General features: G+C 41.6%; 1 protein-coding gene across 1 annotated transcript; it reads right to left on the bottom strand.

The window, feature by feature from the left end:
- Positions 1-661: 661 nt before the first annotated feature.
- Positions 662-12528, bottom strand: LOC134310069 (doublecortin domain-containing protein 2-like). Its single transcript, XM_062991584.1, has 9 exons — positions 12193-12528; positions 11399-11450; positions 9528-9604; positions 9237-9371; positions 8972-9121; positions 8002-8056; positions 7161-7299; positions 2067-2149; positions 662-1243 (listed from the first exon to the last, which is right to left on the bottom strand). Exons 1-9 carry the CDS (start codon positions 12522-12524, stop codon positions 662-664), a joined length of 1605 nt encoding a protein of 534 aa, XP_062847654.1. The 5' UTR covers positions 12525-12528.

Genomic DNA, 12528 nt, shown 5'->3' with positions numbered 1-12528 from the left:
TTTAGCGCGTCAATAGCCCGATTGCGTCATGCTTCCTCTGCACCAATGCTGATCCGTGCTCTGATTAAGGAGAATGAAGCTAACCCACGCCCACTCCGACACCTGGACAGCAGCCGTATGCATTTTGTCACCTACACTTTGACGAGTGCAATGCGGATCAGCACTGTGTATGGAGAGACACACCCTGACAGCACTCTTTTTCCCGTCTCTGGGCAGGCGCCATCAATCAGCCAGCAGAGGTCGTAATTGCATTAGTTATGTGGCTTAATCCCACCCCTATCTGAACAACAGGCCAATCGTTGTTCATGTGGCTGCTCAGCCCAGCCGGCAGGCAGAGCAAAGACTCGATACAATGTATTTGAGATCCCAGCTCTGGTGTCGCAGCGTGTTTTTACCTTTGCGCCACCTGAGCAGCCGACCATTATTACTCTTAACATTTATTTATAACCAATATGATTCACACTGCCGAAGCATGAGACACTATGATCTGAATTTTAATGTGAAAGCTCTTCTGCATTTCCAAATGGTTAGAAGTTGAGTGAATGTTTTCCCTTATTTTTATTACATAAACATTGTTTTTTATTTTATGTGTGTTTTTGTCAAAATAATCATCATCTGTATTATATTTCTCTATCTGGCCTACTTCTCCCTACTAATCTGCTTAGCTATCATCCCCTCCTCCATCATCTGCAGCACCATCATCAGCCTCTCCTTGTTCTCCCGCTGCTTCATCCTCTCCACCTGCAGCTTCCTCTTCCTCTCCTCCTGCTGCTTCATCCTCTCCACCTGCAGCCTGCTCTTCCTCTCCTCCAGTTTCTTCCTCTTTACCTCCTGCTGCTTCATCCTCTCCACCTGCTCCCTCATCTTCCTCTCTTTCAGGTTCTTCCTCTTCACCTGCTCCATCATCTCCTTCTCCTCCTACTGCTACCTCATCATCTCCACCTTCTTCCTTCCCTTCCCCTTCCTCTGCATGTTCGTTAGTAGTTTGTGTGACAGCTTCATCTTCACCTGCTGCCTCATCGTCACCTGCTGCCTCGTCTCCTCCTGCTGCCTCATTCTCTTCTGCTGCCTCATTTTCTTCTAAAGTTTCCGCGACAGCTTCATCCTCTCCCATGGCCTCATCATTTTCTGCTCCGCCTCCCTCAGCTGCTACCTCATCTTCTGCAGGTTCCGCTGCAGCTGCTTCATCCTCTACATTCGCCTCAATATCTCCAGCCCCTGCATCCTCTGCCAATTCTGTTGACTCTTCTGCTACCGCTACTTCTACAGCAGGTTCCTCTGTTGCTTCTTTATTTTCTTCCACTCCCTCCTCTCCTGTTTCTTCATCTTCACAGCAGTTCTCCTGTGAATTAGTATGTTCTAAACATAAATGAGAGACTATGTCTTGGTTCCCAGCTGAAGATCAGCATCAGGACCTTTAATAACATGCTTAAAAATTTAATGGACAGAGAACCATTATGCAAGATTTTTTTTTTTAGAATAATTAAATAATTATTTTTACAAGCTTCTTTAGCAAACAAAAGATGCTTATTTTATGACATTGCTCCAAAGAAACATTTTGATTCCTCAATTATTTAAAGTTTTAATTTAATTCTAATTCAATTCAGTTAAATAAAAAAATAATATAAAAAGTCATTGCTGGCGCCCAGGTGGCGCAGCGGGATATTCGGCTTGCACACCAGCCTCGAGTTTCTGAACTCCTCGGTTCGAAACTCGGTGTTGCCTCCGGTCGGCTGGGCGCCATCTAGCGGGCATAATTGGCAGTGCCTGCAGCAGATACTAATTGGCCGCCGTATCTGCAGGGTGGGGGCCGGACTATGTGTGGGTGGGTGGGTTTTCATACGCTGTGTAAGGACCCTGATTGGCAGAAGAGACGCCTGTGCAGAATGCAGGGGTGCGAAGAGGAGGGCTGTGAACGTTTCGGAAGAGGCGTGTACAGCAACGTGCTCTCATCTGATGCAATTTGGTATCTCTCAGCAGCGGAAAACAAAATTGAGTGCGCTAAATCGGGAAGAAAATGGGCATAAAATGCATTTAAAAAAAAGTCATTGTTATCTGACTCTGACCTGCTCGGCTAGTGAGGGGTCCTCCAATGCAGATTTGTCTTCACTCTCCTCATCCTCATCTTCTACTTTTTGCTCCCCCTCATCTGATAAACATTTAAAATAGAATAAAATAGAGCAAATGTATTGATACACAAACCACACATGAACATTTAGATAAATCAGAACTGTATAATCTTCAGATCAAAAAAGATAACTTATAATTATAAATAATTTAGCTGCTCAGAGGAAGAAAAGCTGAATCTGAACCAATCAGGCCTTCTGATTTTAATTTGTAGTAAGAAATGCTGTTATGTGCATTTATTCAGTTTGCGTCACACAGATGATGTGTCTATGAAACGCTTGATTGACTTTCTAACGAGTTAGTGTTTTACTTCACAACCGGGAAAAGTTTGGAAGTTTTTAATTATAAGCACATTTACAAAATAACAGATTCTATTCCTATTGGGACACACGGTAATTAATTTAACAGCATCTGGAAGAACATAAGCTAAGGTAAGCAGTGGTTGTGATTTTTTTGCTGTGTTTTGGATTTTGGCCGCTGTGCCGTGATTCATCGCGCGCTTTTGTTTTGCAATGAAAACAAAACGTATCAGTTTAAGCTTTTAACTGGTACCTTCTTGTTATGGAAATTACATTCATTTGCACAATGACTAGGGAAGTAAAGGCACTAAGTAAAACGGCAAAATTCAGTTGCTAATATGTTGTTGTTTTTTATCTGAACTTACATATTATTTGTTTATTTCTACACTACATTTCCAATATATGTTTTGTGTAGATTATATTGACTCGTGACTCCGACTCGTATTTTGTGACTTGTGAACCTATCTGGTACCTGCGATGTTGCATTTACAACAAAGGAGAACTAAAAATTCTCAGATACAGATCTTCCAAATTATTTGGAACACCTACATTTAAAAAATCAGGATGCCTTTTGGCCATATCATGTTAGTATTCGTGAAACATCTGAGGACAATAAAGCAGAAGCTTGGTGAGTCTCAGTGGACTGAGGATGGTATTTTACCAGCTGTGTACTAAACATTTATGGATAGTTTTAATAACACGCAATTCTCTTGAGGATTCACAGCATTCGTCCAGTCTCAATCGCACTACAAATAAATCTAATTCCTGTTCTAATTAATGCTCTTATGAAGTGAAGTTCTAGACGGGGAGATGAGGGAAGGTCCACTGAGACCATCTACTTCAATGTGTGTGTGCGTGTGTGTGTGTGTGTGTGTGTGTGTGGTAACACCGTTACATCAGTAATGAAACCACTGGGAATCAATTACAGTGTCAACGTGAGAGTAGGTGTGCTTAAATACAGGCACTTCTGATACCAGCATGAATATGATAATGTGTAAGATGTGAACTGAATTTAAATGTTGTGTTATGACTCATAAGTCTATAAGTAACTTTTTTTTATCCTGGATGGAGTCACAGTGTGTGCAAACTGGAAGCAGGATTACACCCTGCACAAGGAGATTTGGTCCCTTACATTGGCACAGCTATTACTATTGGTTTGATCTTTGCCTCAGGTCACTGCTGTCTGGCATCCTGTGTCCAGACCTCCCAAAATATGCAGAAGGTGTATTGAGTCCTCTAAATTGGCCCTAAGGGTTACTAAGTAAGTGACAACACAACCCTGACCATGATGAAACAGTTTGTATAAATGAATGGATGAATGCAGAGGGTCTAATGCAGTGCCACCTGAAAAACATACTGGTGCAAGGCTGGCATTTAACCTGAACAGGGTATCAGTCCAGTGCAGGGCATCACACATACTATTGGATATTTAAAGGCACCAATCAACCTTCTGCATTTTTTTTGGGGAGCTGAAAGGAGGCCGGAGAGCCTGGAGGAAACCCACATGAACATGAAGATAACAGACAGGGGCCAAAGGCTGGATTGAACCCGAGTTTTGGGGGCTGAGTTGGTTCTGCACAGCAACATAGTCCCTCACCCTTTTTACTATCTGTAAGGAGTTTGGCATGTTTTCACATGTTTTTGCTGGCTGTTCATGCTTCTTCACACCTCATAAAACATGCAAAAGTGGGATTAGCTGATCTAAAATGCTGACAGATGTGACTTTGTGAATGTGTGTTGCGCTGTGTCGGACTGGTGCCCTGTCCAGACTGTATTAATCCTACGTCCTTGCCCAGGACAAAATGATCGTAAAGGCCGAGGTCCTAATCTTTTTATTTCTATCATTTGATCTTTTTAAATACCGTGCTTGTTTGTCAATCCATAAAGCCACCAAGCTGAGCACATCCACTGGACAAAAAAGCACAAATTGAGTATTGAACTTGAACGAGGATCTGTATTTCAAAGTCATGTCGCTCTGAACGAGGACAACCTTCACTTGCTCTATTTTTTTTTTTTTAATAGAAAACTTATTTAACACAGACAAAGAAGCCAAAAGCCTCTGAAACAACAATTATAAAAAGAATCGACTCCTGTCATGTTTCAATGACACTTCTGAGAAACTCAGTGCTGCTCCACAAATTGATTACAGCTTAAAAATGTGAGTTATTAAAACATTTCTATTCATGTTTTGTCTCTCTCTAGTCTCTGGAACACGAACCCATTCAGTGCTCGTGTTATTTTCAGTTTCTTTGAAGAGTTTGATTAAAATGAAGGTCTAAAACCTGTCTGAATGAATAATAATAATAATGTGTCTGTGATGGTTAATTCAACCCTTATAAAGCGCTAAACAATGCTAATTGCTGTTTACTGTATAAAGGGGACAACTAGAATGTCCATGTTTTTTCTGGAAATTGAGGTTACTGTGTATGTTGGTACGTTTGGAACAAGGACACTGCAAACAACTCAACGATGAAATAAAGAGATTGAGAGTCGTGATGTGACAAGTCCTTTCACTGCAGTACATTTTAAACAAATGTTGAATGAAATTCATCTAGCCAGCAGCTTTAACAATGCAAAATAACAGACAGTTGAGGTCAGAAATTTACAACCACAATTCCACCCAAGTTCCAAAACAGTTGGGACGGGAAGTAAAATGCTACTGAATAACAGCCCTTAGGTGTTGTCCTGGATAACCAGCTGACCTTCTCTCCTCATGTAGCCAACATGACAAGATCGTGTCGGTTCCTCCTCTACAACATCAGGAAGATCCGGCCATTTCTCTCCATGGAAGCTACTCAGATTCTTGTGCAGCATCTCACGGTTGGACTACTGCAACTCCCTCCTGGCAGGTGCTCATATGTCTACTACTAAACCCTTGCAGTAGTACACAAAGTTTGCATTCAAAACAGTTGGGACAAAGGCAAATGTACAAACAGAATACTGAAGCTACAGAGTTTGAAACATGGAACAATACGCTGATGAAAGAGCGGCTGTTAGAGATGCAAGTGTGGGGCAACTTCATACTAATGCCCATTGTTTTGGTTTGTAAGATTTAAAAAGCCAGGTGTGGACAGATGTCTACATACTTTTGAAGAGAATTTGTAATTTTTAATCTTCTGCTCTATTGTATAACCTTTTTATCTTCCATTCATTATCTGATTAAGAATTTGAACTGTAATAATGCATGTCTCTTTATTTAATTCATTGTAAATGACTATTTGAATCTGTTTCTTGCCATTCCATAACTCGCAGGTGTGTGTGTGTGTGTGTGTGTGTGTGTCTGTGTCTGTGTGTGTGTGTGTGTGTGTCTGGAGCATTATGGTGGTGATGCTGATGAAACAGGCAGTGGATGCTGTAATGCCATCCAGTTCATTGTGCACCCGATAACCCCACCGGTTTAACATCACGCGAATGAAGCGACAGCGCCATCTTCAGATCAAAACATGTAATAACACTCAACCTCAGCAGGATTACGTCATAGGTTTACAGAAGATTGTGGGATGCTGAGAGAGATTAAATGCCAACGCTAAGATCTGAGTTCAAATCTCAGCAGTGCTATCGGCCAGCCAGGCGTCTTACGTGATTGGCTATGTTTGTTAAAGCCAGATGATGGATTGGTGCCCTGTCCAGGGCATTCCTGCTTTGTGTCTAGTGTTTTACAGTAAAACCGGACCCGTTGTGACACTGACCAGGATAAAGCTATCATTTTTAGCCTGCTGGAAACAAATACAGCAACATGCTGGTCTGTAATACTCACCTAATACTAGTTTAATCTGTGTAATGCTAGAGTTATGCTCAAAATACAACACATGCAGCCACTCAGGTGGCGCAGCGGTAAAGTACGCTAGCGCACCAGAGTTGGGGTTTCGAATACATCATATCGAATCTCAGCTCCGCCTTTCCGACTGGGCTGGGCGGCAGCATGAACAACGATTGGCTGTTGTTCAGGGATAGAGGGTAAAAAAAGTCGGATCATAGGTCCTCATAACTGGTGCAACTGCGGCCCCTGCTGGCTGACTGATGGCGCCTGCACAGGGCTGAGGAATAATGCTGATGGGGTGTGGCCCTCCATACACAGTGCCCGTCAGTGTATGAACTCGACTCGTGCAGGTGAAAAATGCAGTCTGTACTGACTGTACGTGCCGGAGGGGGCGTATGTCAGTTGAGAGGCGACCTCAGTCAGCGGTGAAGGGTCGAATCAGTATAGAGGACACAATCAGGGTAATTGGACACGACTAGATTAGGGGAGAAAAATTGGAAGGAAAAGTGGGGAAAAATAGAAAAAAAAAAAAAACACAACACATGCTTGTTAGGGACTAACAAAAATAGCATAAACAGGTCATGAACATCTGATCATTGAAAATCAATGAAAAACAGAATTATATGTTGAAAATGCAACACATGCTGGTTGGTAACCAGTGAAAACAGCATAAAAGTGCTCAAAACACAACTTATGGTAGTCTGTGACCAGACAAAATGTGCATAAACATGCTCAAAACATAACACAAGTGGATCAAAACGTGTTCAACACACAACACATACGGGTCACACTAAACTCAACAAACTACAGGTGCACAGGCATACTGGAACAAGAATGGGCCTTCCCCAAATATCAAATATAAATATTATTATTTGTATGTGCCTGTAAGAAGTGGCTGTTGCTGAAACGCCTACTCTCAATAATTAAGACGGGTGTCCACATATTTTTGTCAGTATAGTGTAGGTGAGCATTACCGTTTTCCTCGCTGCTGAGTGACCTGGTCAGATTGCTCTGTTTTTTGTGTAGTGTCATGGGTCTGGTCTGGGAAATCTGTCGTACCACCGTTTTTTTGACCTTCATCTCTGTGCTGTCACCTTTACCGACACCGTTCACCTGGTGGGGACACAATAATTTGGGATGTTACTGGATGTTAGAGCAAACTGTGAGTACTGTACGTATGCACTGTCATAAGTACTGTAAGTATACATAATTTGTTGCTTAATAGTAATAACGTAATTAAAGCTGACTAGTCATTTTCAGTACAAATATTATAACATTTTAATTTCATTTAATTTGATTTACACAACTAACTTTGACCTCATGAACTTAATTTTGTCATTTTTCCCAATTTTCCTCCCAATCTAGTCAGTTCCCTGATTGCCTTTTGTTTCCTCTCTACTCCTGCTGACTTCCATTCCTGAGGAAAGCCATGACTGTGCGGTAGCCGACTGCATCTTTTCACCTGCACAAGATGAGTTTATATGTGGCTCAGTCTTGCACACTGAGAGTCACGCACTAGTCTCCATCATCCCTCATCTCCAATCCAGGCGCTATCGATCAATTCAACCCTGACGGGTGAGCCAATCATTGTCCGTATAGGCGCCCAGCCTGTCTGTAGCAGAGCTTGAGATTCAAACTCACGAGTTTGCAATGTCAGCTCTGGTGTGCTAGCGTGTTTTACCCCTGCACCACCTGAGCGCCATAACTTCATATTTATTCAATCAAATGGAATTTTTTTATAATGTGAGCCCAGTTTGTAGGGTTGGGGTGTGTATTCATCCTGTACCGCTCTGTGTTGATCTGTGGGATACTTACCTCCCCATTTCGTTTTCCGTATCTGTAAATGGGAGGAAGGGAGCATGCTTTAGATCTGCAAATAAACAAAACAGTATGATTACAACAATGCTTCATTCAAATGAAAGTTGCATTAACCATAAAATGGTCAAATAGAAATAAATAATAAACCATACAGCAGAGAAAAATGATTCCCAAGCGTCTGTAGAAAAAAGAGCCAGACTTGTTATTAAAGGCAAGAAAGAGAATTGTCCGCAGAAACTGCTGAATCCCCCTTGACTTTTTGCACACTTGACAGAGGTCAGGTTCATCTTGTTTGCTTTAAAGATCCTTGAGATGTGTTGAGGACTCGGTTAAATTAATTTGATTGGACACAGTTTGGAAAGGCACACTCAGGTCTATAAGGGCCCCCAATTTAAACTGTATTTTTAGAACAAAAACCAAACCGTGAATCCAAGGAACTGTCAAGATGACAAGGCAAGGATCAGAACAAGGATATAAAAACACCTAAATCTGTGAGTGTTTCCAGCACCACACTGGCATCAATAATTATAAAAGAGAAGATGCTTGGCATGACTTTAAAGTGTTGTATAGTTGCCGTCCAGCAAAACTGGGCATCTTGGCATGAAGAGACTTGGTCAGAGAGATAAGAGAACCTAATGGTTACTTTAAAAGAGTTTAAATATTTCTGTGAAGAGATGGGAGAACCTGTTGGATGGACACTGGCAACATTAGGAAAGCATTCTTTGTTCTGATGTGACAAAAATTAAACTTCCACAGTATACCCACAAAGTTCCTCTGTTTGGTAGGAGTAGCTTATTAAATCGTCACCAAATGTAGGTACCAAATAGGTGTTCCTGATAGAAGAACACAAAAGTGCCCTTTGATATATGGGAACACACTGATGGTGGATGTACAGTTAAACAATGAAATTGTGAAATTGTTCCAAAACATGGCTTTATTTCTCTCGGATTGCTACGGTTGGTCTCACCTGACGTTTCTCCTTATGCCGATTGGTTTAAAGAACAGTAAATCAGCGTATGGCAGACGTTTAAATTTGTCTCTGCCCACTGCAACGTAAAACTGTCCATTTTCCAGCTCTTTCCCATCCGTTATAAGAGCTCCATCAAACGTACACAAGCTGTGAGACAGGAGAAGACATCAGATGAAGTTGTTGGAGGATCTGCTGACCAGTAAATGATCTTTACTCCGACTTTCTTTACCAAAATAATGGGAATGATAAAGCGTAGTGGTACCTGCGCACTCCTCCCAGAATCCTTAGCCCCATTTTCTCCGTGATCATCTCCAGGATCCTCTCAAACTGATCTAGCAGACGGTTTGGAACCAGAAACCGTACTGCTGGGTTCAACACGTCTCCGTTTGCTACAACACTGAATACACACACACACAAACAGGTTGATTGGAGGATGTGGACAGTCATCCTCATGACATAGAAACATATTTGTAGACAGACGTCCAAAAAGTTCATGATCAGGTGTCCACATGCTTTTGACTATATAATATATGTAGATAAAAAATATACTTACAATATTGCACATGGCTCTTTAATGGGCTTCAGGAATCGGGCTGAGACGATGACACGGCTTTGTGGTACAGGTTTCACCTGTATTGAAAAGAAGAGCATCAGGTGTGATGTTCTTGTGTATCCCATGGCCAAAAGTATGTAGACACCTATCCTTAGCAAAAAAGGTATTAATAATAAATGTTCAGTCCCATTACATTTAGTTTAGATGGTAACCCATGGTTCATGTGAATTAAAAACAGTTCTAGGAAGTGGATTTCAGTTTTTGGGCCCTTGAAACACTACCCAAGTGTTTAAGCCGTGTGTGCTGATTAGCCTCAAATGCAAGCTAATAATCAGTCCACTCCTTCTCTGTTCTAGGTGACTCTAGAGACACTTCAGCATCTCTTAGCAACACTGTATGTAAATTGGTGCGTAGGGGAAAGAACAGTGAGATCTTGAGGGAACAGCCACTCTTCACAGGAACAATGACCTTCAGCTCTCTAATTTAAAGAACCATCAAGAGCCATCAACACTGATTAGCCACAATCAGTCGAGCACCATCCAAAATCATATAGATAGATGGTTAATGAAATAGCCTATATGATGGGGTTTCATTTTAAGCTTTCAACAAGTCATTGCATCAAACTTCTAGGAGCAACAACAGCTCAGCTGCGAAGACACACCTGCGTACAGAACAGGATGCTAAGTGCTAAAGCTCATACCATAGCATTTCAATCGTCAAGCCTCAATATGATTGGTGGAAAGCACATCACAGTGACAATGGTAAAGTTTGGTGTTTTTACTGTGGACAGAGGTTAGCATGGGCACTTGAACTGGCCTGCTACTGCACAGACCCACACATAACGTTATATGCACTGGGCACCTTGGGCTTCAGTAGCTCCTCTGATGGTCTACAATAGCATAACACAAAATCCTTTGCTGGCCTCAGGTATTAATGAGTTTTGGCCACCCAGCACTCAGTTGGTGGTTCATGGCTTGTCCCTCATGAGACCGTTGTCAGTGGGTACTCAACACAACTCACTGTTTTGTTAGATACTTAGACCCATTTGTATCTCCATAACATGCTAAGCATCTAACACAGTCCTGATCGTGATAGGCACAGTGGTCATAATATAGATTTTTTTATGCCTCTGTGGTGGTGGTCACAGTGTTTTTACATCTACAGCATTTAGCACATGCTCGTATCCAGACTGACTTACAGATAAGTTTCCTCAGTAAACATTTCCTTACTCTAGTACAAATAGGAGACAGTGGCATCCTGGTGGGTAAAGCTTTTAGTCAATCAGAAAATTGTGGTTCAAATCCCGACTCTGCTATGAGGCCACTGTTGGGCCCTTGAAAAGGCCCGTAACCTGGTCTGCTCCAGAGGTACTGTACTCTGGCTGACCCTGCACTCTGACCCCAGATTCTAAACAAGCTGTGAAATGCTGACAAATATAGATGTTATTTTCTCTCCTTAAATAGAACCCAAATCTGCTAAAACCCCATTAGAACAGAAGTATAGTCAGAAAAATAGAGACATTAGTAAGTGCAGGTTAGTTTCTATGTTTTAGTAAAGAAATGCTAAAGGTCTTTAGTTGTCTTTTAAAGCAAGCAAGGGAAGTTCATTCCACCTCCTTGGTGCTAGTACGGAGAATAGCCTTGATGTCTGTCTTTCTTGAGTTCTCACTGGACTCGTAGCTTAAAATGTACATGGTGCAGGAGGGGTTTTGAATTTGTGGTGCTTGAATACATATTTTTAATAAGTAAGAACTTGAATGACATGATGTGTATAAATATAAAGTGAATATTTGCAATGGAAATTTTTAAAGAACAACTTTTGATTATACAGTTTACATTATTAAGGAGATTTTAGATGACGTGGGTTCTTACCTCTTTGTTGGTCTGGAGCATCCGTTTTTTTCGGTTTTGTATTTGCAAATAGCTAAAAAAAAAAAAAAAAAAAAAAAAAACATGATCATATTACAAAACAATATTATGATACACTGTATTGTCAGAAGTGTTTGGACACCTGACCATAAGCTTTATTTCATTTTAAAAACAAATGGTGCTAAAATAGAGTGACCTCAAAGACACAGTCATGCTGGAACCTGAAAGGGCCTTTCTTAAACTGTTGCTGCAAAGTTGGAAGCATATAATTTGCTTTATAGAATTGATGTATTACACCTATTAGCAGCTGCTGTGGCTAAACACATGAATTCAAAAATTAGAAGGGGGGATCCCAATATCTTCCATAGAGTCCATAGAGTGTATATATAGCAATAAATTATGCTAACCCACTACGACTGGGATCCAGCATTCGAATCCCCAGTAGTCACATACCCAGTAGTGCTCAATTGGACGGTTGGGTGTCTACATACAGATATGACTGGCTATGTCTGAGGCAGTCAGCCACTTCTTGTTACCAGACAGTGATAGATTCATACAGAGAGGTATAACATGTACATTTGTAGGAACACGCTATGCTTGTATTCCTTGGCAGTAGTGACACCCACTGTTGCACCAACAAAGAGGTGACTTCCGATCTGGTAGAGACATGACTGAGATTCCAATTCTATTTTGCCATGTAAAATCTCATGTGTCCCATAATTGTTGTCACGGGTCTCTACATTTTTATCAACTAATCTCATTTCATTTTTGGTTTTGTTTTCTGTTTGGTCACTTACTTAATTTTCCTAAACTTCTCAGTTCCTGCTGCTACGTACTGCTCCCCATTCTGCACATAATCAAGTGAGTCCACTCGGTGTCCTGCTCTTGGAGTATAGATGGTGCGCACTGCACCGAAAGGTGCTCGGATACGTCCTGTCACCTCACGCAAGAGTCCATCTAGGTCACACACCCGCTTCTCGTGGATTAGAACTCGCCGAGCCTCAGAGTAAGAGTCTCCATTCCTGTATACAAAGATAGTCTTCACCGCCGGCTGAGCCAGGAAATTCCGCTTCTCTCCTTTACAGCCATTACTGCCACCGCTGCCACCACTGCCACCGCTGCCACTCATTGTA

Source organism: Trichomycterus rosablanca, chromosome 3, assembly GCF_030014385.1.
Source record: "Trichomycterus rosablanca isolate fTriRos1 chromosome 3, fTriRos1.hap1, whole genome shotgun sequence".
Classification (NCBI taxonomy): Eukaryota; Metazoa; Chordata; class Actinopteri; order Siluriformes; family Trichomycteridae; genus Trichomycterus; species Trichomycterus rosablanca.
The sequence above is the reverse complement of the archived record's forward strand: the minus strand, read 5'-3'. Positions and strand labels throughout refer to the sequence as shown.

Coding starts and splice junctions, on each gene's coding strand:
- LOC134310069 (XM_062991584.1), bottom strand. CDS start 12,524: ATGAGTGGCAGCGGTGGCAGTGGTGGCAGCGGTGGCAGTAATGGCTGT. Junction 11,451..12,192: donor GAGAAGTTTAGGAAAATTAA/GTAAGTGACCAA, acceptor TTTTTTTTTTAG/CTATTTGCAAATACAAAACC. Junction 9,122..9,236: donor ATTCTGGGAGGAGTGCGCAG/GTACCACTACGC, acceptor CCTGTCTCACAG/CTTGTGTACGTTTGATGGAG.